This window comes from Canis lupus, chromosome 14 (assembly GCF_011100685.1).
Source record: "Canis lupus familiaris isolate Mischka breed German Shepherd chromosome 14, alternate assembly UU_Cfam_GSD_1.0, whole genome shotgun sequence".
NCBI classification, from domain to species: domain Eukaryota; kingdom Metazoa; phylum Chordata; class Mammalia; order Carnivora; family Canidae; genus Canis; species Canis lupus.
The window spans coordinates 12931468-12959273 of record NC_049235.1 but is presented as its reverse complement, the minus strand read 5'-3'; the positions used below and the strand labels follow the sequence as shown (position 1 = coordinate 12959273).

The 27806-nt window shown below is 38.8% G+C and overlaps 1 protein-coding gene across 3 annotated transcripts in view; it reads right to left on the bottom strand.

Moving 5' to 3' along the window:
* Window positions 1-27806, bottom strand: part of GRM3 (glutamate metabotropic receptor 3) — a 209358-nt gene that overhangs the window by 86923 nt on the left and 94629 nt on the right. Inside the window, exon 2 of one of the 3 annotated variants that reach the window (XM_038556665.1) lies at window positions 2131-2742. The exons of 1 other annotated variant lie outside the window; for it this stretch is intronic. In XM_038556665.1, the coding sequence (XP_038412593.1) occupies window positions 2131-2598 (468 nt within the window). In that variant the 5' untranslated portion in view covers window positions 2599-2742. Of the gene's footprint in view, window positions 1-2130; window positions 2743-27806 lie in introns of those variants that run through there. One more of the 3 variants, XM_038556666.1, reaches the window with a different exon arrangement.

The window sequence follows — 27806 nt, the reverse complement described above, 5'->3', positions numbered from 1 at the left end:
GACATTTTCCTGTTATTGTGGGGACATGATAGTTACTATTTATTGTATCTGTTAGTGTTTTGGTGAGCTGTTTCCCACAGATACGTTTAATGTATCCTCTGAACAACCTGACAAGATACATGCTATTTTGCTTATTTTACAGGTAGGTTAGTCAATGATGGGGATGGAATTAAAATCCAAGTCTTTCTGGTAAAAAATTGATATCCTTTTCATTATAGCATAATACTTTTGGCTTCCTTATTTATACTATGGAGACAGAAACCATATCAGCATTTGTGACTTTATGGTAATATTGTCCAAATAAATGAAATAATAAGCCAGGTCCTTTGAAGATTAAGAAGTAGCTTCTTTCCTTGTGAACTTGTACAGGATTTTAATAGCCCATGTTTTTTTTCCCTAAAACAATCTGCCCTTTTTTGAGGATATACTCAGATAGTAAATAAGTAAAATTAGATTTAAAAAATCTATGTGCCTGGCATAGTTTGTTAATTACTTTGGAAAAATAGGTATTTACACATCTGCTATAGAATGTTATTTACTGCACTGGGAGAAACTAAGATCAGAAAAGTATATGTGTAATCCCTTACCAGTGGCAATATCGGGTATATCATAAATATTTATAAAATTATTGACACTCATCTGGTGAAATTATTGTTGAAAGATGACAGATACATATTTTTAATTCTCTCTTCTCAAATAGCAAATCCCATCTCTCCTGATCCAAATATAGAAATAGCGGCAAAATTAACATAATATGCTTTGAGATGTGCAATATTTTCTATTCACCTAATGAAGTCAAAGGATGTTTATGGAAAACCAATTATCCTAATTACTCATAATATGAGGGTGTGTTCTGAAGAAGGAAAGAATTTGAATTACCTCATTTAGAACAGCAAAGAATCTTAAATGCAAGAATCTGGGAGATAGAAAAAAGATTATTCCAAGGCAAATAGAGCCAATTAAGTGGTTTGTGACATATAAAGACAACATGAATGTAATATGACTTCCTTTAGTGCTTGGGGCTTTGATTGTAGTAATCTGGTAGGAAACAAAAAATATTGAACTACAACTAACACATAGAAATCATATGGGATGGTTCAAAGAGCACAAAAGTACACAAGATCTGAGTTCTAATGCTTGAGCTACCTACCAATGGGTGTTGTCATGAAACTAGTCTTTCTGGGGCTTGGGAAAATGAAAAGGTTGAGTTAGACAATTTTCTCAGCTCTTTTCTGTCTCTAAAATTCCATGGCCCTGTGAGTATTGCTAGAGTTTGAATAATACGTTCCTTCTTTTCCCAACAAAATTATGAGAGCCAATTGTCAGCTTTTTATCTAGCTTGTTACATGATGAATTGTTTCCTTTTTTTTTCTTATGGTAGTAATTCAGTGGCTTTTTTGTGTACATTTTCAGATTTACACCATGAGAAATTGTTTATGATTTATCTCTGAACAAAATGACGCCTTAGTATAAATTAGTGTAAAAAATAATTTCAATGTTGTTTCTTCCTGTAGTTTATTGTATAGATGGCTTCAAATCATCATGCCACTTTATATCCACATCCTTTGTGACGTAACTTTGTAGCACTTGTCCTATGGGCAGGACACATTCCTCTGCTCCTTGATTCTGGGCTGAGCCTTGTCAGTTGCTTTGGTAAATGGGATACTAGCAGATATGCCATCAGCAGAAGCCTGGAAGGGGCCTGTGTAGTTAAGTCTGCATTCCCTTGCACCTCTGCCATCTCTCTGAGAACACATTTGAGCAAGCCCACTGATTCCAGGTGGAGGATAAGGGACAACCTGAAGTAGAACCTGAACCCAGCCTTGATCAGCTCACTCCAGCTGATCTTCAGAATTATAAACTATAATAATAAATAATTATTATTTCAAGTCATTAAATTTTGGGGTAGTTTGTTATGCTATAGTAGCTATCTGATACCCTTCTAAATAATTTTCATTGCCAGAGAAAGGTTCGGTTTGCAATACTGTATTATCAAATACCCATAGACATCATCAATTATATTGTTAATATCATCCATTAATGAAATTATTAGGACATTTTCTTTTTGTTTCCCTGCGACATAAAACCAAAGAGACACAGCATTTTAGTAATAGTACTGGCCCATCTTACCTGTATGGAAACACTGCTGTATGAGCCGCCAATGACCCCTGCAATGAGCAGTGGAATATTTTCTTGAATGGCATAGGATCCATCAGGACACATATATTCAGCTTCATCCACTTTAGTCAAAGATGCCCTGATGAATTCCAGTGATTGCTCTAATGCATAAGTATCCCTTGAGCACGTATCCAAAATGTGTACACCCAACTTCACTCCTGGTAGCAAGTAATTGTCTTTGTTGATTTCATCAATAGCAAACAGCATGGCTTCCAGGCGTTGGATCCCTCGTTCTTCATTGATTCGCCCACATTCTTCAGTTCCAGTGCCTTTTTCATTAATAGGAAACAGGCCCCCTAAAACAAGGTCCCCTTCTATTTTAATCTCCCTCCTCAAAAAGTTATGGTCCCCTAAAGAGAGTAAAAATCCCTTTGAAAACAAAGCTAACGTAAGAACTTGGAGTCTTGTCAACATCTTCATGAATCCCGTTTCTGTACCTCTGGGAGATATCAATGGATGAAGCCAATGTTGCCCACTAGGCCTCCTCTCTCATTTCCAGACTGGATCTTTTGCCTGTCCTTCAAATAAGGGAGGAACAGACTAACAGAGCCTGTCACCAAATTCCTAAAGAGATAAAAATTATATGAACAAAAATGGTAAAGAAAACAATAGTGATTATATGGATGCCCCCCCCCCCATCAGACCTTTGAAGGGAGCATGACTCAAGTTACCATTTAGCAGACACATACTGTACCCCTGCACCAGGCACTCTCCCACAGATATCCTCACCCAGTCCTTACAACACATAGTGACATAGATCTTAATGCTCCCATCTCCCAGAAATGGATCCCGAGGACTAAAGAAGTTAAGTGACTTGACAAAGTGTACCTAGAATGGAAGTAGTGTTTTCTAGCTTTCCTAATGCTAAGTTCAGAACTCCATCTATTTAGTCATTGACTCTGCTGTTGGTAGGATAGTAACTTGGATATGAGTCTTTACCCCTTCTCTTTCAGCTTCCTTTATAGACCTTTCCTTTTTATTCACTCTTTTCTTTCCATTTGGGGACAGAGCAATGGGAAATCTTTCACTGTTTCTTCATTTCTACCACCACATTCCTGATCTCCCTTTGTTCCAGATACTCTCAGCCCACTGCAATCAAGATTCTGCCTTTAATCTCTAAAATAAAATTTAAAAAGCTCTGGAAAAAGCTACTACTTATTTACTAGTTTCCAAATTCACTAACCCCACTGTAGTCCTCATTTTACTTGACCTCATTTGAAATTCTGACTCCTTTCTACCTGCTCCAACTTCCTAAGTTTCTGTTCTTTTGCTTCTACATCTCACATTCCATTGTTGGACCCTCCTCCCCCACTGCATTCCTGTAGGTCATCTGCTTTCACCGTTTTAACTATCACTGAAATGACTCCTAGGTTGTCTGCCTCCTAAACAGATCTGCCTACACATCCCTCTGACATCTCAAGGTCGATAAGCTATAACTTCTCCCTTATCTCTGTGAATGGATCTCTGTACCCAGCTTCTCAAGCCAGAAACCTGCAAGCTGGAGCTTTTCCTGCTTAACTCCCTCCCACACTTAATTAGCCACTAAGTCCTGTAAAGTCTACCCATTTAACATCTCTCAAAGCCACCTCCTTGTTTATAACTCTGCTGTGTGAGGCTCTTGTTATCACTAACAGGACCATAGCAGTAGATTCCTGTACAGCTGCTGCAGGCCCTAAAAGCATGTTTTCATGAGGAAGGGAAAGATAATAACCTTTCTCAAGTACAAAATTTTCAAATTTATTATTGTATAACCTGTACTACAGATGATGAAGAAAGTCCAATGGCTGATAGCTGTCTCCTCCAGCCAGTGTTAGGCAAGCCCCGATTTGGCCCTCTAATTTCGAAGAGTATAGTGATTACTAGTGTGGGGGTTTCCGTAGTAGGTTGTAATTTAGGACAGTTCCATAGATCAAGCTTCTTTTTACAAAACGGCTTAATGGAATCAGGCAAAGCCCTATTATGAGGATCCTGCTTTTGACAATAGGCTGGGGTCTTCCCAGGGAGCTTGCCAAAATCCTGGTGTGGAGTAGCCTGCTTGCATGCACACAAACCAATGGGCCTATTGTTGTACTCCTTGCCAACCATCTCCCTAGCACTAGAGCAAGCACTGGCCAGCTCCCTCGCTCTGCTTGTTCACTGCCCTTCTCCCGGAGGAGGCAAGCTTACTATTTTTAGAATCTGGTGAGAGAAGTGATAGTAGGGATTCCTGGAGAGTTCTCCTGACACGGTACAGGTGCCTGTCCCTGTGTGTGGTTTGGTATACCTGTCTGCCCTTCTGCTTTTGTGCATAATTATGTATTGGTAGGTTTTATGAAGGAGGGGGCTCTTCTGGCCACATCTAAACTTAATCAGGATGTCTGAAAGCCACACAACCTGTGTGATAGATTAGCAAATGATAATAATCTGAATGGTGTCCTGTTGGAGGAGGTACTTGAATAATGCATAATCTTAATTGTTCAGAATGGTCCATCTCCCGTCAATCTATACTGACTTCCTTTTGCCTCTAGGTTGACGAATTGACTTCTTTGTGCTCTATGATCTTATCCTTGGCTAGCTCTCAAGTGTTACTGCTCACCATGCCCATCAGTTCCATCCCACCTCTGCCTTCACATCTTATGCTCCAGCTGTTACTGAACCATGTTTATCTGAGAGGATATCTAGAATGTTGATGGCCCCTTGGTTCTACTCGTGTTTTTCCCTTTGCCGCGAATGCTCTTCTATACTCATTTTCTAGTAATCACCCACTTAACATTTAAGACTCAATAGTCACCACTAGAAAAGTCTGAGAATTTTTTTCTTATCTTCCTTCCCTGGTGAAATTGTTTACTTCCTGCTTTATATCCCTACTGTAGCTAGTTCAAGAAATGTTTATTTTTACTATTATCATTCTTTTTTTGTTTCCTTGTCTGCTCATTGGGAATAAATAGAATAGCAAAACACTGAGGATTTTTGAGGTATGAGGAAAAAAAATCAAAACTCACAAAAAATAGAAACAGGAACTATTCCAGTATGTACTTCAACATTTTTGACATTTCTCCCTTTTCATGTTAGCAGTGCCCTTTAAAACCTGAGTTCCCAATGCTTTCTGTTCCTTCTTCATGGAGCAAGTGATGTTTTTTTTTTTTTTTTTTTGAGACACAAGAGTCATCTGGGTTTTGTTTTGTTTATTTATGTGTGAGCCTCAGCAATGACAACAGCAGTCATTGGAATGCTCAGTGTTAGCCCAGAGCCTCTCTGGGAGATCTGCCACAGTGCACCAGAAAATCTAATAATAATAATTTTTTAAAAAGTTGATATTGTAGTAGGGTTTTTTTGGTTTCATATCAATTTCTGGTCTGTCTTTGATCTGTATGTGCAGTTCCCTTTGAAGCAAAACTGCCATGGAAGGCAAAAGACACTGTGATGATTATCAATGATAAAGCAGCAGAAATAGCTCTATAAAATAATTGTTTTATGTGCCTAATAAAAGAGAATAGCTAATTAAAAGAAGCTCATCAACACAATATTACCATGTATATATGAAAAAATATGGATATCTTTTGAATCTGAAGAAAGATTTTCTGAGAAAAAATGCTCTTTGCTGAAGCAGACTTGAAAGGGAACGTCACATTACACACTAAAAGTCCTAAAACATATTAGTCTATCTGTTTCACAGGTAGGAGCTGTGTTTTATTTATCTTTGTGTATCCATGGCTTGGCAGAGTGTCTGCCTGCGATGTAGAAGGTATTCAACAAATGCTTCTTGAAGGAATAGAGACATCCATGATTATTATGTTTGCAGATGACTCTTTACTATTTTACTTGTGGCACAGGAAAAGAGAACTAAAATAGAGAAAGTGGTTATTTTATTTCATCACCTACCTAACCATCCCAAGGACTCTTATCCTATTATGCTCTTTGATGGTAGCACCGCTAACAGGTAGAACTAGAGGAATTAACTCTGTAAAGATGCCAGAGAAAAATGCTGTCTTTGTATTTGGCAGTTGCTGCTGACATGGGTCCCTATGCAGCTAGAAGAGTTGTGGCCTCAGGTTGACCTACATTTACTTAAGTGAAAGCTTCAGTCAGGAGAATTCTAAATTAAAAGCATGCATATTATCCTATTTCAAAGCATCAGAGATGCATTCACTCAAATATTTACTGAACACCCACTATGTGTGTGCTAGGCCATCAGCTGGCTCTGCAGAATATAAACTTTAATTGCAAACAAATGGACATTATCTCTGCTGTCAAACGACTTTCTAAATGCTTAGGTATTTTTCTTTAGAAAGCAACAGAAAGATAACTCATCTGTTTTTACCAACTATCTCCATCATTTATGAAAATCTTAAAAAGCAGCGTACCTTAGGTTTCTTTGAAGGTGTAATTAAGTGCTTGACTCAAAAAGCAATCCATTAAATATTACATGAAAACATTTAAAAATTAGATATACGTATCTTAAAAAGAAGTTGACAATGTTATGTAAAATATTTTTCCTTTAAGCCCTCTGCCAAGACATCTTTGAGTAACATTCAGTGTAGTCCTGGAGAATTACAACTTAAAAATCAATTAGAGTAATGTTTAAATATGCGATCTTAGTATTTTTTGTTTACCTTTTCCTTAAAGCAAAATTTAAAATGATTAAGACTGTAGGGCCATGAATAACTTTAAAGACACTTAGCATTACTTAAAATGAAGCCCTGAGAGCTAAAAGAACAGGAAATTAAAATTTAACATTGAAAAATAGACAAACATGCTTAATTTAATGCAACTGTTTATCTCTGAGTAACAGCTTATCCGATTGTGGGAAAGGGCACCAACCACTTCTTTTCAAGTTCCGTTCATTATAAATCAGCCAGCAGCACATTCCCCAGATAAACAGGCTCCCCACTGCAGCCACATTCATATGCAGCTGGAGAATGGCAGCTCTGCAGTCAAAGTTCTCCGTTCAGGGATGATGAGTGATGTGTCAACTATAAACAAGCATGTGTAGCCCTCTCTGTAGGCAACCTGCTCACCAATGTTTTATTAATCAGTGCATTAATAGAACCTCAGAGGTTTGCTGTGAATATAACCCCTGGAATGTGTGGGCAAGAAGCATTCGTATACTCTGTGTATGCTAATATGTATTTTCCTTCCTCTCTTGACTTTGCCCAGGAACCGGGTGTTGAAAATGAAATCCAGTTGGACTCAATGAATAAGTAGTTTATTCAGGGGAGATATCATGCTAGCCACCATGACCACTCTCTCCTAAAAAGAAACCCTTAAGTTGCTGACGGGCTTTGAGTGTTCAAAGCCTTGCACATCCAAACGATCTGGAGAAAATTTGGGGTTATTGATAATCTATGAAATTTTGTTGCACTTCTGGTAATTTTTTTTTCAGCTGCCAGAATTATAGACAATAAAAGACATGGCCTTTGTTCTTGAACTGCCATTTTCAACTGGGTAAACAGAGCCTGTAGCTTACTGACATTTTTTAATAGCAGTATGTATCATGCGCAATTCTGAATCTTTTACTCTTACTAGGCAACAAACATATTTTTTCCAGAAGTTTTTAAGAGATTGTTATGAGTAGCTGACTAAAACCCAGTCATTTTTAGCGAATATAGCTTAAAACTTCTAGTTTAAATTACTACAACTGTAAAGTGGTCTAATTCCATTTGCTGATCCTGTATAGTTTGTTCTATGTTTGTTATAATGATCATATTTTGTTTTATACTTATTTGCCTAGTTTTTTGAAATAGAAATTTAGCAATTGGAAATCTTTCTTTCTTTTTTTAGATTTTATTTATTTGACAGAGAGAGAGAGAGAGAGAGAGAAAGTGAGTACAAGCAGGTGAAGTGACAGGCAGAGGGAGAAGCAGGCTCCAGGCTGAGCAGGGAGCCCAGTGCAAGACTAGATTCCAGGATCCCATGACCTGAGCCAAAGGCAAGTGCTTAACTGACCGAACCACCCAGGTGCCCCTGAAAATCATTCTTTCTTTCTTCCTCATTAGATTGAGCTATTGCATTTCAAGGACAATGCCTTAGACATTTCTGTTCTTCCCATAGTGCCTCACATATGTAGTTGTCAAATATTGGTTAAATGCTAAATTCCAAGGAGCATGTAAGTTTTTGAGAGATTGGTCAAGGGATTGGAAAAGTAATTTGGAAATTCCCTGCAGATAATGAAGAAGATAGCTGAAAAGACAACTCTTTTCCCCCCAAAGTGATTTTATAATAGGTCAAAAATCAACTTTAGCACTTAGAGAACTTGACTCAAATAGCTCTCAATCTTCCTTTGACTTTGAATTGCTAATTTTTAAGAAAAAATATATAAAGTGAAACTAGAAAAATTATAGAGTTTAGGACAAACATTGGTGTGAATAATGAAGAATGAAAAACAACACAGAACCTGCAGTCCAGGTTCCATGATGCATGAATGACAAGGCAGAAGAAGTGTGGAGGCGAGACCAATGTATTTAGATTTGAAGTTATGGAGGACAGTTCTGCTGTCTCTCAACATTTTCTAGATTGAGGAAGTTTGAGATACCACAATATACATAAAATTTTGTATAGCCGAAAACTTAGGTCAAGTAGTGGAAATGAATTGACCAGACTCTTTCCTTGAGCCTGTTTTATTCACAGAGAACACAGAAGCCCCAAAACCCTAGGTGGCTATCTAGAAGGAGACGCTGCCAGTTGAGATGATGGAGGCAGAAAGCGAAACTGAAGATAAAAAAGTAGAAACTCCCACTTTACTATTTCAACTTTGACTCTTTGCCCCCTGCAAAAAATCACATATACTATCTCCTTTATTCTCTGAATTTAGAAAAGAGTGTTTTTATGAGGTAGGCAAACAAATTTACAATTGTGCTAAACTTTAGTTCTTAGGGAAATTGCTGGTAATTTACTTCCAATCAATAATACTAACCTGCTTCATTCAATAGAGATTATATGAAAGACTTATTCACTTTTCATCGAAGTAAATCTTTATTGTTCTAAACACCACAAACTGCACAGTATTTTTCTGTGTGTATGTGTTTGTGTTGCCATTTCAGCTGTTATTTCATCCTTACATTTCCTAACTTCCTTACAAAGCCTTGAATTTGGGCCTCCCCCAATTCCCTGCAGCCTACCTTTGTCCTTTTCCTCTTAGAAGCTGCAAAGTCTAATAGAAGTTACAGGTCTGTCAGCATGAATAGAGAATACAGAAACTGGGTTTGTCAAAAGATTTCCTTGTAGCTCTGGACAAAATGGTAAAGGAAAGAAATGGAGAAATATTCTTCATAGGGGAACATTTTTACCTCTTGGTCATGTGATCTATCAACTGGCTGTTATTTATAATGTCTGGTGTGTATACAGTCCTTTCTCTTGAATAATGTCAAAGTATTTTGCACAATGAATTTACAGCTTCCTGGTTGGAAAGAATTACATTACCTATTGCTGAATAGAGGGAGAGAGAGAGAGAGAGAGAGAGAGAGAAAGAGAGAAATTTGTAATGCAAATTATTCAAGGTAACAGTGAGAAGTAAATATACAATTAGGATCTAAGGAAGTTTTTATCATTATTGCCCAATAAAGTCTCATGAAAGAGAACACATGTCAACACCTATCATACCGGTTTCCCTCCAGATATCATACCCATCTCTCAAGTTTTCCTTAGCAGGTAAATGGTAAAATATCTAAAACCCCGGAATCCCTGGGTGGTGCAGTGGTTTGGCGCCTGCCTTTGGCCCAGGGCGTGATCCTGGAGACCCGGGATCGAATCCCATGTTGGGCTCCAGGTGCATGGAGCCTGCTTCTCCCTCTGCCTGTGTCTCTGCCTCTCTCTCTCTCTCTGTATGACTATCATAAATAAATTTAAAAAAAAAATCTAAAACCCCACCAACTTTGCCTAGCGCTATATGACGCTGTTAGAATACCTTTAGCTGGCTTCTGTTTCTGGCCAGTCATAGTAATTGGTATTGAATCTCCCCTCCAGCTGAAAATAGCTATAAAACTGAACAAAATATATAAGGCAAGCTATGATCTTTGAGAGAAAGAGACACATGAGGGAAATTCCATGATTACCCTATGAATTTCCCAATATTCTACATGGGAGCACCTTTCAGCCCTGGGGCAATGATAGTATTGTTGACCTTAAAAGGAGCGATTAGAGTTCTTGGCTTCTGAAGTGGTTGCACTTTGTAGGGTAGAGAGCTGCACAGAGATGGTGAGCAGAAGATCTATGTGGTGCAAAGGCTGGTCATGTTATATACAGGGTGAGACTCAGTGAGGCCTGGCAGATATCATCTATCTGCAAGAAGACTGAGAGATAAATGTCAATATCAGAGGTTATGCATATTGGAAAATCAATGAAGTTCTAACTCAGCTCAAGTGGAGAGACAACACCAAGCATTATTATACTTTCAATTAGATTCCCAGAAAGGCTATCCTCTATAACTAAGGGCCAAGCACAGGGATGAGGGGCATGTCACAGGTCTATATCTAAATAGACCTGCTTTAAGGAGACTAAAACTAAGTCTAACAAAACTAAAATTATCTACCAGTTATTTAACTACCTGCTAAGACAAAACTCAAAACCCTTAAAGGAAGATGATAAAACTTCGACTGCCTTCAGTATAATTCCACAATAACCAGTATACAATAAAAAAAATGTTTGCTATATAAGAAAATAGGAAAATGTGACCCAGAGTAAAGAGAGAAAGCATTCAATAGAAATAGGCCCTAAAATGATTCATATTTTGAAATTAGCAGTCAAGAACTTTAAGTAGACTATAATAAATATGTTCAAAGATTTAAATATATGAATGAATAGATGAAAAATCTCATGAGAGAATGAAAAGCATAAGAAAACAAAGATGCTAGAACTCAAAAGTACAATATTTAAATATAAAATGCATGTGAGGAGGCACAACAAATTGGAGATGACAAAATACTAAAAAAAACCCCAAAACCCTTGAAGACAGATGAAAAGAAATGATCCAATTTGACCAGAGAGAAAAGACATTGAAAAAATTTGGACAAAGCTTTAGTGTTCACTTGGACAATATTAAGTAACCTAATACATGTGCAATTTGAGTTTCAGAAAGAGAGAAGAAAGAATGGAAGTAAAAAAAAAATGCTTGAGGAAATAATGACTGAACATTCCCCTTACTAGGTAATAAACATAAGGTTACAAAACCAAGAAGCTCAGCAAACCCTAAGCAGGATAAATACAAATAAAACTATACTATAGGCAAATCATAGCCAAATTGTTAAAACCAAAGATCAAGGGAAAACTTTGAAAACAGAGTAAAATAGCTCATACATGCAGGGTAACAGTATGAATGAAGGCTCACTGTTCATCAAAATCATTGGTGGCCATAATGCAGTAGAATGATATCTTTAAAGTTCTGAAGGGAAACTGGTCACATACCAAAAATCTATTTCCAGTTTAAATATGCTTCAAGAAGGAAGGTGAAATACAGATTTTTAAGGCAACTAAAAGTGAGAGATTTCATTGCCAGCAGACTTAAAATATGAGAAACGTTAAAAGAATTACTTCAAAGAGGAAATGACACCAGATGGAAATCCAAATATATAGGAAGGAATAAAGGGCACCAGAAATGATAAATGTATGGGTTATTGTAGAAGAATATCCATTAAATCTAGTTACCAGGTATTGTTAGAGTGAGTTCATGAAAACTGTATTTGTCAAAAATAAAAAATGGTAAGAAAAAATGAGTTCCACTACCATTTTGTCCATTATACTTTGATTTTACTTCTCTCTGTGTATATGTTTGCATTTATCCTAGATCCTGTTAGCTGAAAACCTTTTTACACCTTCTAGAGTCCCCCTGCTAAAAGAACAATGCCATAATTCAGAGGCCATGCTTCTGAAAGATAGACAATAGCCAATAACATATTCTTCTTTATTATATAGCTGTTAATAGATTCAATGAAAGATGAAACCCTGGTACAGCTATACTAGTTGTTAAAATATTAAAATACTTCCATTCAGTTAGTGAACAGTAAAATCCACTAAGCCCTCTGGATTTTCCTCCACTTTCCTGGTTGCTCTGGTTCTTCCACTGGCTTATCTCTATCACTTCTCCCAATTTCCTCATGACCCAGCAAGGAAAGTGTTAAATTCTGGTACAGTAGGGTCTTTAGGTTCCAACACGAAGGGTAGGGCTACTGTCCATTTTCATAACATGATACTGATTGCTAAACATTTGAATATCACCCCTGAATTGACTTGCTGAATAAGATATTGGGAAAAATGGGGAAAGTTTCAGTTTTAAGCAAGATTTTCATTAGCTAGAACAAAACTGGATTTTTCCTTGTAGTTTGACTGATTAGCATCCATTTCTAATTTTTTCTTGAAACTGTACCATAATTTTTTCTTGGAAACCTGATGCATATGTTCATAACGTAAGGTGAATCCATTCTTGGCTTGATAGGTAGCTTGTGATACATATGACTAACCAGAATGTGATATGTCCCTGGCCACAGCAATCAGTTCCGGGATGAGTCTGTGACCAAATCATTGCCAACCAGGGTTAATCTGAGAACACATTTTAGAATAATCAGGAGAAAAGCATCCTCTTTCTATGAGAAATGGATATAAGCCCGGAGCTGTTGGCAGCCATCTTACCACCTTGAGTCAAGAGCCTGAGGTGCAAAGCCAAGAGACAGAAAAATAGTGAAACCTGACAATATTATATGGACTATTCAATCCAGCTAAGATTTCCCAGTTATGTGAGAGAGCAAATTCTTCTTTCTGCTTAAGTCAGTTTGAAGTATGTTTGTGACTTGTCCCTGGGTGATTCCTGAGTAGAACCTCTCTTCTTTTCCCATTCCTTTTTTATTAAAGATGCTAAAATTTGGGATGCCTGGGTGGCTCAGCAATTGAGTGCCTGCCTTTGGCCCAGGGCATGATCTTGGAGTTCCACGATCAAGTCCCACATTGGGCTCCCTGCATGGAGCCTGCTTCTCTCTCTGCCTATGACTCTGCCAATCTCAATCTCTCTCTCTCTCTCTCTCTGTGTGTGTGTCTCATGAATAAATAAATAAAATCTTAAAAAAATAAAATTTATTAAGCACCTACCCTCTGCCAGAAACTAAAATTAATGTTTCATGTAGATTATTTTATTTAATCTTGCAGTTTTCCTCCTACTCAGGTATGCACTACCATAGGTACCTGATTCTATGCAGAATCTCAGATGGACCCCGGCTTCATGATGGTTCCTGTTGTGTTACTCTATCTATGTATGAATAAATTTTCCTAGAAATGCAACTACTCTAGTTGTCCCTTCTTTCATACTCTTATCAGATTCCCCACTTTCTCGAAACTTACTTATGACAAGTGAAATCATCCGATATATTGAGCTGTCAGTTTTCAGCGCATTAATGCAAGTTAGTTTGTTAACCAGTTAGGGATGGTCAAATTTTCAATGGGCCACAACAGTGGCTTAAGGAAAGAGAAACATTATAAATCATTGGGTTTTAGAAACCTCAGTGTACATATATTGCAGTGTGAGGACCTAATTGGTGTTCTTCAAGTTATAGCACTTATGAACTCCATACTCAATTAGAAACAACTTGTACATATCAACCACTGTGAAATTTTGGGCTGAGAATAATCCTTCCCTCACCAAATAGCCAATTTAATGCCAGGCAATGAAATGCCTTTGACGAGTTATCTCCAGCGTAATGGGGTTCTCTGGTGACTGATGTGACTTTAAAACATATTTGTTCACTTCTTCTTTGTTGAAAAATTTAAGAGGAAATTATTGGTGTGCTTTAGTCGGCTGATGTGAGCTCTTAACGGCCAATTATTCATATTTCTTCCCAATTCTGTGTGTCAGTGATATCACGTTGGTAGCTTCAAATTAGCAAAATGGGAGTATTTACTTAGTAGAAATCAGCAAACATTAACAATTGGTTTCTCCTCACAAATCCTACAGATCTGGTTTTTAAACATTTACCAGCACACAACTGGGTATATTAACAATATGATCTTAAAATCTGTTCCTAGAGAATCAAATAGGAAAAGCGTGGGAAAGCAATATTGCAGAATGCCTTCTTTGATCAGTGCTTTTCTATCTGCAGATCACAAGCTATTCATGTGTCATGAAATACATTAGTGAATTACAATGAGCATTTTAAAAGGAAATAGAAGTATTTAAAATAGAATAGAGAAAGCCAAAAACACTGATCCAAGGCATATAGTAAGGTTGAGTATTATCTTCTAAAGCGGTTTTTTTTTTTTTTCTGATGTGTATGAGTGTATGTCTTGGGTTATAACGTAAAATAATTTCTTACTGGCTCATGGTCAAAAGAAGTTTGAAAGCCATTGTTGTACAATGTGGGCTCTGTAGTCAAACACATGTTTGAATCTATAATATTGGCATATGACCACCTTCCTATTCCTCATTTTATATATGTATCCAATGGAGACAATGGTAGTACCTATCTCAGGGTTTGTTTATAGGATTAGATAAAATAATACAAAACATTAGCTCAATAACTGTTAGCTACTATTAAAATTTTCAGTAGTGAGGATAATTTGCCATTGGCTTCAGTGCAATTGGTGTGTGGCGGGGTGGTATTCTGAACTCTCCACATAGCCACCTAGAGTCCAAAGCCTGTTGTTTCAGGATTGAATTACTTTAACTGCTTAGTCTTTATTTCCTCAGTTAGTGAACAGAACCACCTGGTGGTAGTCTTCTATTATGCTGACTTTCTCTTGGCTGATGCTTAGGAGCTATGTGATCTTGGGAGAAATCACTGGCTGACTGAATGATGCAAGGTGGGACCTCAAAGCTCCTTGATGTCCAGTAAATTCTGGCTTGTTTGGCGTTTATGGGTGCTAGAGACCATAAAATGCCAGGAGAAAATGGAAAGTGATCACCTAAGAAAAAGATGCAAGGTGCTTAGCAAATTGATTTATTCCCTTTCTCCTGAAAAAAACATGTTTTCATCCCTGCTCCCTTGATCCTTTCCTGTCATACTGAGTTTTATTGAGAGAGGGCTGGACACCTCTTCTGTGTCTGTCTGGACTAGGACATTAACTGACTTGTATACTGAGATGAGAATGTTTAAGATTCTGCCCACAAATGGTCTTAATTTTAATTATCACAAGGCATCAGAGCCTCAGGTACAAAGGGTTTGGGCCCTTGTGGCTGTAATGATTATTAGTCTTTAAATTCCATGGCAACTGCTATGCCTGTGCCGACAAGTCTGGGCTGCCCTATGCCCTCTTATCCAGTCCCTGCATGCTTTTCAGGGAGAATGATCCCTCTGTCTCAGTATATATCTAAATGTGGGAAGCTCCTCACACAAAGCTGTATAACTGGAGGCATATAGATTTTCAACCAGCAGGCTAACGTGTCTCTTGTATAGCTTGAACTTTTAAAGTGGTTCTGACTTTATCTGTATTTTTAAAAAGACCAAGTAGAACACAAAGCCCTCCTATAACACAGCCTCAAGGCATGCCTTCCTTTCCTTGTGTTACACCCAATTTACCAGCATGAAATTATGACACTCTGATATTACACAAAGGCCCATTTCCCCAGGCAAGAATGGGGTGGTGTGAGACACAAAGGAGTGTACACTGTCTCAGTCTGCTTGTGTAAAAGCCAAAATCAAGCAAAAGTAGTCTATGGTGTTGGAAGTCAGGATGGATTTCACTCTTGGGGATCTGGGAAGTTAGTGCCTAGAAGGAAGAATGAGATCCCTCCTTGAGTGCTGGTAACTTCCTGTTTATTGATTGGGGTTTTTGTTCCATGAGGGGTGTTGTGTGTGAAAATTCAAGCAGCACTGTTACAATAGATGCATTTTTCTGTCTGTATATTACACTTCAGTGAAAACTTAAAAAGTAATGATCAAGTGAAGAAGTAGAGCAGCTATAGAGCAGCTATGTATTTTTTAAAAAATGGTTTTGTATGACAAATCGGCCATAGGGGTAATGACATAAACTTGCAACTGCGGGCTTATTAACGATACTTGCCCTCATGAGAGAATCCCTTACTGCCTGGAGAGAGGCCCTGGTGGAAAATGAGGGCTTACCTCATTGTGAGTGAGTGTTGGCCATGCAGAGGCCTCCTTCTCATTATAACTGGAAACTAGTCACTGTGTTTTCCTTCCTGTATGTCAGCAGAAATCAGGAATCAGAGTGCAATCAGCTAGTACACCAGTCGCCTGCAGCCTGAACGTGGTATCCATGATTCACCAGCTTAGGCTGGATGGCAACAGAGGTGCTAAGCTCCACTCAGAGGAACCCATTCTGAGATGTGGCAACTACTGCTTTTATGGTTACAGTTCTGAAAAGTTGAATGGAATTAATCCTTGACCTTATTAGGTTCCAGTGTTCAAGGAATTCTGCTCAATAATTTCTTAAAAATCACTTATTCAATCTATGATGTGTCAGTACTATGATGCAAGGATGAGTGAGACAGCATCCCTTCTAAATTCAAGAAAATATGGTTTCTAGGAACTGTGATGGCCGTTAAAAGCTAAATGTGCAAAGTCACCCAAACTAATGTTGGCAGAGTACTCCAGTGTGCCAAACTCAATAAGGACCAAAAGATACCTCCTCTCCTTGCTGTAATTGTTTGCCTCTACCACACAGTTTGGGCTAGATAATCATGTCAAAGTAGGATGGCAAACTGTGAGTGCAGAGTTCCAAGGGCTGCATCTACTACTGTCCTTTCCAGATATGGTTAATTTTTTAGTATCTCCATCCTGTCCTCTGTGAGGTCTGGTGCTATTTCAGACAACTGGGAAACTGAGGCCCACCATCAGTTATTATGTGAGAGTATATAAGCAGACATCTGCTTCTAGCATCTTCCTGATGCTCCACATTTCTGCTTATAATGGACTCTCATTTAAAAAGGTCACAGATAATTTTATAGAAAGTTGTTTTTAATTATTCTTCCTAGTCAAATATTTCAGGAACACATTGTTTTCTTGAAACTTGAGCTTTCCTCATATGTTGGTTGCCCTTTTGACTGCAGTAGCTTCAAATCTGGCTTTCCATTTTCCACTAACACTGTTGGATAGTGTCCATCTCCTCTGGTGTCTGGTTCTGCCTGCTATAGACCTCTTGGGTTGAATTTCACACACCTGTCTTCTCTCCAACCAGCCTATTCAATATACTGTCTAAATTCGTATGCCTTACCTCTGGCCACTTGAAAACATTCAAATATCACTTGTCTCTCTCAATTTAGTCTTAGCATCACCAGTGTCTAGCACCTTACTCATTTCTTATTTCTCCATTATGGTCCTTTTCTTTAGCCTCCAGAAAACACAAAGATAATATTTTATGCTTTTCCTTTGTGTTCTTAACTCAGCATATTTTTCCAGATCTGGACATATTAATTCAATGTTTTAGCTCACGGGACTAGTGAGTTGACATCATTTGATTTGTCCAGGTTACATTATTCATTCTAGTGAACACATATTACATATGTGGTCATAGTGCATATTTCAAAAGCATGCCATTGATCATAAACCATGGTACACACTACCTGCCAAGCTTCATTCAAACTTCTTAAACATTTACCCTCTCATACTCTTCTGGAATATGTTATTAGAGTTGTGGAGACTTGGCATATGTATATCCAGAACAATGGCAGTACCTTCACCATGGGTGAGACAAAATGACAAGATTAGGGTTCTTTTGAGGGTTTTGAGCTGATTCTACAACAACTGGTGAACAACAGGACAGTACCCTAATTCTATGAGAAATTACACAGTATAGCTCTTCATGCACTAGTTCCACTGCCCCTTCCTCCATATGGCACCATTCTCTGCATCACAATGCAATGTATGTACTTGTTTTTAAAATCTGAGTACTAGTGCATTATAAAATATTTTAGTAGAAAGCCTTAGAAGTCATGGAGACTGAACTTTGATCCCCTCAATTTTCATATGAAGAATCTGAGTTCCATGGTATAAGGAGATGCCTCTTTTAGAGTCTGGCTTTTTTTTTTTTTTAAGATTTATTTATTTATTTTGAGAGAGAGAGAGAGCACAAGCACAGGGGTGAGGGGAGACAGGGGGCAGGGGGAGAGGAAGAGAGAGTCTTAAGCAGACTCCGTGCTGAGAGTAGAGCCCGATGTGGGGCTCCATGTAGGGCTAGACACCAGGACTCTCTGAGATCATGACCTGTGCCGAAACCAAGAGTCAATCACTTAACAGAATGTGTCACTCAGGCACCTCTGGAGTCTGGCTTTAAAACTTAGGTAAGGGGACACCTGAGTGGCTCAGTTGGTTAAGCCTCTGCCTTCAGCTCAGGTAGTGATCTTGGGGTCCTGGGATGGATCAGGGAGCCTGCTTCTCCCTCTCCCTCTCCCTCTGCCTTTACACCCCTCTTGTGCTCTCGCTCTCTTTCAAATATATAAATAAAATCTTAAACAAAACAAAACAAAACAAAACTTAGGTGAGGACCCCAGCCCTGGATGAAATCTTGTCTGTATGTGGTGCCTATTTTGGAACATCTGTGTTTGTAACATGCTGCGCAAGGCTCTTCAAATATGTTCTTCCTCTAGATAGAGACCTGTTACTTTTCCCCAAATGACTGGGAATTCCTGCTGACAAATTTCTCCCATTAGAAAATCATGTCCCTTCCCAAGGGGACGGTTAGTTTATAAAAAAAGAAAAGAAAAAGGGATACTGATGTGGGTGAGCCTAGGCAGAGAAGGAGGTATTCTATTGTTTAATCACAGGGATCAATGGCAGCCAGCTGTAGAAAACAAAGTGTGTATTGGCCACATGCTGCTGCTCTGAGAACAATGGTGAGGAAGAGAAAGGTTAAAACAAAGCAAAAAGCAAAATAATAGGTGTATCCATAGGCTGCCTCCTGCCAGGTGAAGAAAAAAAGAAAAGACTGGCAGGTACTTCACTATACTGAGCTTTTGAAAAAGGAGAAGTCAACCACAGGGCGACAGGAAAAACAACAGGGAGAGGGGCCCGCTGCAGAGCGCAGAACGCTAACTATTCCTGCCACAGCATTTGCTCCAGGCTGTGCTGGTCAGTGGGCTGTGAAATCACAATTAAAGGAGCAAGGGTTTTGTAAGTGAGCCGGAGCTGCTCCAAATTACATCCTACTATTAGCTGCTTTTAGAACAACCACGTTGAACAACTCCATGTTTATTGAACTGTGACAGGATCTTGAAGAAATCATTAATAAAAACAGTTGATTATAGCTACACTCACTGTGTTGGTATTTTAGATTGTTACCACTTAGGATGTTACTGTGGTGGGATGCAGAGGCAAGAAAATGGGTAGCGCTGAACTGGCAGCCAGAGGTGATGATACCAAGATCTTCCAACAGAGTCTTCCTGAGGCTTTTGTTTATCTCTTTGTGTACTTGTGTTGAGGTGATACTTGAACTCTGCGGAGTGTGGATGAGGCTAAAACTCTTCACTACCTAATGATGTGGACAAATGGGAGTGTCCAGAGAACACACCTATAAGGAGAAAAGAGCTTTGATTTATGTAGAAGACTAAAGATATTAAATATCACAATTGCCCATGGAAAAGCCTCTTTATGAGTTAAAATGGGCTCAGAAAATGGGCCTAAAATAGAGAAAAATAAATCTCCTGTCACTTTTCCTTTAAAATAATAGCTTTGAAATCCTTATTACCCCCTAGATATTAAAGGGTGCATTATCATTTCTGTTTTGATACATGTTAGAGAGGGTTTAGGAGCTGTAATGGAGACCACATTTTATGGATGAGATGTGGTTTTGTTGAGTGTACTGAAACTTAGTTAAGCTGATGTGGTGGCTAACTTTTCATCGCATTGCTCAAGGGTGACCGGCTTAGTTTTTTTAAAGGATAATTGGGTGTGTAATGGAATCATGGACACTTATATGTGGAAGTGAACTTATAAAATGTCTCTTCCAGCTCCTCTGAGGGCTCAGAGCAGTGAGTGGTCTTGTCCAGGTTATTAAATCACCTGAAATCGGAGCCAGAACTAGAGCTGAGCAACATCCTCTCTGAGCATGTTGTGTGCATTGAAAGGTGTCGGTGGTCTTTACTGTACCCTGTCTGCAACATCAGCACAGAGTCCATGTTAGAATCTGAAGCCATTATGGGGTGCTTGGCTGTTTTTAATTTTGTCAGGCCAAAGTTGTGTGATGTCTGCCAACACTGTTATTCAAAGAAGCTGATTCCAAATGGTCTGCTTCATTCAAGAATCACTAAAAGTACACTGGATCTTGATCCAATATTCTTTTTGAGTAAGGCGTTAGAAGCCCAGTGAAATTGGCTTTCCTGATTTTGGCTTTGGCAAATACATCAGGCGAGGAATTCATCCTGGCTTAGAAGGTGAAACTAAGGTGAAGAAGGCCATGACTGGCTGCTGGTGAACTATGTGGCCTTGGACAGTCTCTTGAGCTTTCATTTTCCAATCTGTAGAATAGAGGGGTTGGACTGAATGATTTCTAAGGTATACTTTGACTTGCACAGTTTTTTTTCCATTCTTAATTTAATGTTGACAATTATTTCTGGGATTCTAGCAGTCTATTTATTTAAGATTGCAACATTTCACTCTCCTCCCAGTCCAGCATAAATTTCTATCGAAGTCATTAAAAAAAAATGTATTTTTTTTTTCTATTCATGCCTGGCCTTGTACTACTCATAGATTTGGATGGTTTCCCAGGGTAGAGCTGGGAAGCCCAGCCGACCATTCTCTCTTTTGTGCACCATCCTCTCCCCAAGGATGGAAGACAAATGAATTCGTCATAAAGTAAACACTAGAGAACAAAGTGAGAAAATATTAGAAAAATGTGCTCAGGAACTCAATACTATTGAAAAATATTTGATGTTTGTTTCATACCTGTAAGAAGCTTTGTGTTATTGGCAAAGAAAGAAGAAAAGAAAGAAAGAGGGAAAAAGAGAAAGAAAAATACTTTACTGAGGGCCTACTTTGCTTTAAATATGGGTAGACATACTTGTCTAGTTCTAATTTGGCCCTGTCCATCATTCATTCATTTAAACAATATTACTTAGTGTACTTATATGCCAGGCACTCAAGATATAGAAGTGAATGGGACAGATGGAGTCTTTGTCCTTAATGAGATCACTTAATCAGGTAGATATTTGTATCTTCAACTTTGCACAGAAGTTCCTCTCCTTTGTAACACTAGAGATTTCTTTCAGAAACCCTGAGAATGTGCCCCCCCTTTTTAAGATTTATTTATTTATTTATTTATTTATTTATTTATTTATTTATTTATTTATTTATTTTAGACACAGAGAGAGAGAGAGGCAGAGACACAGGCAGAGGGAGAATCAGGCTCCATGCCGGAAGCCCGATGTGGGACTCGATCCCGGGTCTCCAGGATTGTGCCCTGGGCCAAAGGCAGGCGCCAAACCGCTGAGCCACCCAGGGATCCCCGAATGTGGCCCTTTTTAAAAAAATTCCTCCTAGCCATGGGTGTCCAAAAATTGAGTATGCATACAGTTTACTGTAATGATGATATAGCATATTTTGTCCGCAAACTTTTCACTCCAATGGTCCAATTTCTTCGTCTCTTAAGTTCTTGGTGGGCACCTCTGCAGGACGACATTTCTGTTATGCTGGAACTGAAGGCATAGCGAGGCTATGTGACTTTTCCAAGGTCACAGAGTGAGATGGCAGTAAGCCCTGGATCTGAGGTAGCTGCAAGTATCTGGGAAAGATTTCTGGTTATATTATTTTCACCTTCCTGATTGTTTAGTCAGATTTTCTGGTGTCCAAATTTCCTGGTTCGGATGGTGATGTTCTAAACCCAGGTCTGCCTTCTCCAAGGTGGGCTAGGGCTAAAAGGAGAGTGGCCTTTTTCTATCCTTGGGCCAATGCCCCATTCTGCCCCAGCAGCAGGGCTGTGAATAATTAGATAAAGCATACCTCCCACCGCCCTCAGGGGCTTTGGGCACACCTGCCAAGTCAAATACACTTTATCTCAGTCAAGCATTGCCTGCCCCTCTGCTGTGGCCAAATGCCCAGACATTTTGCGGCTGTTTAACAAAGCCAACTGGAGAAGAAAATGACCCAAATGCCAGCACTGGGAGAGTTATGAGATGGAAGGGAAATTTCCATAAGGTAAAATATGCAAATGAGAGAGCCTGGCTTTCCTTCTCATCATAAATCAGTTACTTATCACATTGGGCCATGAAATGCCAAGAGAGGCAGTGCACCCAGATTTGGCCACAGCAAAGGGAACCAACGTGGGGGGTTGACCAAGAGACCCAGGGCCTGGGCATGGGGAGTAAAGCAGAGCCCATTTCTGCTTCTGCTCGTCTCCAATCCATACACTTGCAAGAGCACTTTTCCTGTACCTTTTGTAAGGCACATTACATTCAGTGATGTAGAGGATCTATCTCTATACTTGTTTTGGTCACCAGACTGGGGTTCCTATAAATTCCTTAGTAGCAAATTTACCTCCTTATTCAGCTGTTCTTGCACTGGAATGTTGACATATGTAGTAGGAGTTAGAACCTCACCTCTGAGATGCTGGTGCTCATCTACACCCTTGTGAAGTACATATGGGAACAGGAGATGGGGAGCTTCCCTGGCTCCCTCCCTAGTTGAAACCCATGGCAAGTGGTTTGTTGGGGAATCTCTGCTACTCCTGCTTTTGAGCCTCATACTCCTGTGGGAAAAATTTCCTTTCGGCAAGGCATAGTGGTAGAAAGTTCTTACATGCCCATAATGGGGGCAGGGGCCTTTTTGTCATAGGCTTACAGGGAGAAGGGCTACATTGGAGCACTAACATTGCCACATAGCTTTAAGATCTTTAATTACTCTCTGTGTCTTAGTTTTCTCATCTGTAAAATAATGCTAAGAACCCCCTCCCCACTACACACACAATGTTTGTGAATTTAAGTGAGATAATGCTCATGCATGTTCTTTCTAATTAGTAAAACAAAATTACTATGGAATATCTTATTATCATTGTCTCAGCCAGCTCTCTTCCTGAGGAATTACATATGAAAGTGATTTGGGTCAGACTTGAAATAAATTAGTACATCAGTGTATATGTGATAAATTTGGAGGAGGTGCTACTACTCCCTTTGAACCCACAGAAATTGTGCTTTTTAGCCCCTCAGTAGGCCTGCAATCCTACTGCTAGATTGATTCTTTATACCTACAACATGTCCTATTAGAATATAAATTCTACTGGCAAGAGTAATATCACAAACACCTTTTTTCAATTAATAGAGGACATTTTAGATGCATAGGAGTGAACGGCTGCTATAGAAGTTCCAAAAACTAGCATTGTCAGCTCTCTGACATGTCCCTGGACATGAGGATGAGATGGGGTCAAGGTTGCAGATTGAATTTCAGAGTAAGAACACTAAATGCAGCTTCAAGGGAGAAGAAATATGAGGTGTGAACACTGTTTTTGATAGAAAGAGAATAATGAAGGACCAAATAGTCTCTACAAATTCTCCTCTACCTTATTGTGGTTTCCTTTGTGTTCTTCAGAGAATATGCTTTTCTGACTTACTTAGGGGTGTCTCTGTGTGGATGGGGGAAGGCCGTATTACAGATAGTTGGATCATGGGATAGAACTTCTGCCTTTCCAATAGCTCTTAAAAGATTCTTATTCTAAGCCCAAAGCAGAGAATTTTATTTGAATATTTCTGTTGCTTTCATTTTCCATTACCTGACATTAAGACATATAGAGGGAGGAATAACCATATTATTTATCTTTTTATGTAAAATGTAATTTTCATCTTCAAAATGATGAAGCTATCACTAACATGACCTGACATTGTCATGAGCATCACATGGTGAGAAAAATCCTTGCTTTGTAGGCAGACAGACTTGGGCTTTAATCATGGTTCAGTGAACTATAAGCTATTTGACTTTGGGTCAGTTATTTAATGTTTTTGCACTTTGGTCCCTGCCTCTGTCAAGTGGGGACAGTAATACTGGCCTCCGATTGTTCTCGTGTTGTTCATATAAGATAATATATTCGAAATGTCTAGCATATAGTAGATACCCCAAAGTGCTCCCATCATTCTCTTTTTGAAATTTACAGCTGTAGAGATGATAAGAAGTCACAGAGAATAAATGGAACTGAATTCTCCAGGCCTATCAAACCCTTCCCCTAAACTGCTTTACAAAGCTCACCTTTGTTCACAATATACAGCTCTCTCTGGGGTGGAATTCAGTAAGAGTCCTGGCTCAAAGAAATCTTTGCTCAAAACCCTTCCAGGGCCCAATTGCCTACTAAGCATATCTAAACTCTTCAAGTTCTTTTAGAATCTCATATACTGCTCCCATCCAGCCAATTTCTTACTATCTTCCACTATTCTCCATCATAATCTTCTGGTTTATTCATTGGGATGACAGATTTTATTTTCCAAAAATTTTTCTGGTCCCCCACCATCTTCCAGAACTGTGCCACTCTCTCCTCAGGAGCCGGAGTCTACTTTCTGTCCTCTTGGACCTGGGCAGGATTTTGTGACTTCCTCACGAAGAGAGTGAAGTAGAAGCTGCTGTGTGACCTAGTGACCCTAGGCTGTGAGAAGTGATAAGACTTTTTGCTCCTGCTGCTTTCTCTTTCTAGATGCTCAGCTTTAGAGCTCAGACATTTTGCTGCAAAACAGTGAGGCAGCCATGTGGGAGGTCATGTGGAAGAGTCCCAGCCGGTAGCACATAGTTAAGGTCCTAGGAGACATCTAGTATCAACCACCAAACATTTGTGAACAAATCTCTCTCTCTCTCTCTTTTTTTTTTTTTTTTTGTGAACAAATCTTTAGGTGATTCTAGCACCCAGTCTTGAACTGCCCCAGATATAATTTATGGAGAAATGAGTTGTTGTCTCCACCAAACTCTGTGTAAATTTCAGATTCATGAGAATAATGAATGTTGTTTTCAGCCATTCAGTTTTGGGGTGGTTCAGTACTCAGTAATAGATAACCAGAACAACTAAGGAGTACTACTTCTTATTTACATTAAAGTTTTTTGGGGGAAATAAAAGTCATATTTTTCTATCCTTTATTTAGAAGACAAAGCAATGCTGGGCATACAGCATATACCACAAATGTGGTCTTTAGCGATCATCTAATCCAGTAATTTACAATCACTCTAGAGCTGAATTTTTTTGAAAATGGTTATCCTGGGCCCTATTTCTTGTGATTCTGATGAAAAAGACCTGAGATGGTACCCAAAAATATAGTTGAAAGCCTTCTGATGAGTCTTTAGACTTGGAAATCACAGATACAACTTACTCTTCTAAACTTAAAGATGCAGAAGGCAGGAATGAATTTACCTTAGGTAGCAAAGTGTGAGCAGAGCTGAAACTGGAACTTAATTCTACTGCCTCTTCCACTGGCTCATCTTCTGAAACACCTTTCTTCAAAGATAACATAGGGTAGAGACATTCACTTACTTCCTGTACCACCTGTCCTTCACAGTAATGGAGAGTACATTTATCTCTGCTCCATAATGCAGACCATTTTTTTTCAAATGAATGAAATATTACCATGCATTCACAAGGTCTGAGTGGAAAGGGCTCTGAAAACACTGCAGGAGGGGGGAAATTATGAGCTAGAAATGATTGTTTTCTCTTTGCCTGACTGCCAAGGTCAATCCACACATATACATATGTTTCCCCCTTCATGTACCTGCAAAGGTTGAATTAGATGTGGACTGTACAGTTGATCTGTACATTTCCAGCCGACATGCTCACAATGTGCTAAAGAATAGAGCACCACAGGGAAAAATGGATGAGGTGAAAATCATTTCCGCCGCTCTGGGAGGAACATGACAGATCAATCAAGGCAGGTTCTGGATGAATGAAGTCAGCGAATTGGAAGTCCTTGCAAAAAACTTCTTTCTGCTTTTTCCAAGTCTTCAGCCAGTTATAAGATTGATTTTTAAATGACCCAAGTATTTTTAATAGTGTCTTTCTTGCTTCCCCGAAATCACCTCACAGCCTCTTTCTGCCATAATTTCACTTTTAAATCTTGAATTATTTCTTGATATTTCTTTATGATATTTTTAAAAAAGTCATCTGATTTTGGGGTTACAAACTTTCTTCTGAAACTTGATTTTGAATAGGCAGAGAGATTTATTTTTTAAAATTTTTGTTAGGTCTTATTTTATGTTTTTCACTGGCAACAGAACTTGGTACTTGAAAAATTTGATTTAAAAAACCCCTTGCTTTATAAATGGATTTGGTTGCCATTTTTTTCTTTTTCTTTTTTTTTAGAGAGAAGGAGAGAGCTAGTGAGCACAGGTTTTCATCGGGGATGGCAGAGTGAGAAGGAGAAGGAATCCTAAGCCGGCTCTACTCTAAGCACAGAGCCCAAGGCAGGGCCCCATCCCTTGACCCTGAGATCATGACCTGAGCCAAAATCAAGAGTTGGATGTTTAGTTGACTGAGCCACCCAGGTGCCCCTTGGTTGCCATTTAAGAACCAAGAGAATATGGCCATGGAATATTTTATCTTCTGCTCCCCAGTCTTGATTTTCCAGGTTGAGGAAACATGAGTTATTCCCAGAATTAATTACCCTAAAGCCAGGTTACATTGACTTGTTCCTCCTCGAAATGGAAGCTCAATAGATGGAATGATCATTAGACTTCATTAACCATTCCTCCTGTTGTTACTCCCACCATAGTTGGGAAATTTTCATGCCTGTACCCATGTGCCTTTCCCCAGTTTGTAAAGTTTCTCTTTTATATTTGGTTTGTTATTTTTCCTAATTTATATTTGGTTCCTTTTTCTCCTAATTTGTAAATTTTCTCATTTATGTTTAGTTTGCTTAAATCTGATTGTCCCTGTGGGCATTTCCTTAAGGTTCGGATGTTTTGTTCTTGGTATTAACTTGAACTTTTAATAATAATAGCTAGTATTTTTTGAATGCTTACAATTGTGTCACTTACACTTCATTAATACAAGCATTATTTTGCTTAATCCTCATACTATCCTAGTGAACTAGATGGTATTACTATTCCCATTGTAGAGATAAACTGGAGAAAGAAATGAGGATCTGTATGTTGTCCAATAACACAAACTGGTAGAAAGGGCTTAATCATTTATGATTGTGTCCTAGGTGATAAACTGGCCTTTTTTGTCTTCTGTGTGTGCTTTTGGCCCAGATTTTACTTAAGTTAAGGTTTAAAAGGGGTATTCAGTTTGTCTTAATTCAATAGTTCTCAAACTTGAACATAATCAGAATCACCTGGAGGGCTCCATAAGCCACAAATCACCAGGCTCAGCCCACAGAGTTTCTATTTAAAGAATCTGGAGGAAGTTTCCCAGTGCACTTTTTCAACAAGTTTTCAGGAGGCAGTGCAGTAGCCGGTGGCTACTGGTCTGGGATGGCTCTCTGAGAGCTGCTTCTTTGGTTTCCTCCTTTCAGGTAAAGTTAAGGCCCTTCCTTTCTCATTCCATCCAAATGTGGCAAGCTAATATATATTATCAAAATTAGGCAATTCTCTCTCTCTCTCTCTCTTTCTCTCTCTCTCTCTTTTTTTTTTTTTGCCTCCTAGAAACAGAATAATGCCTGGTTTATGATTTTTCTTTTTTACTTTCTAAGATGGCTGTGGTGTCGGCTTCTGACTAAAGCTGCTTCCTCAAATTTCAGTGATGACTTTGGCTGAATGGTAGCACACACTCAGAGGCCTGGAAGTACTGATTTTGCCATGCCTTGTAGTTGGACACAGCAATGGGCA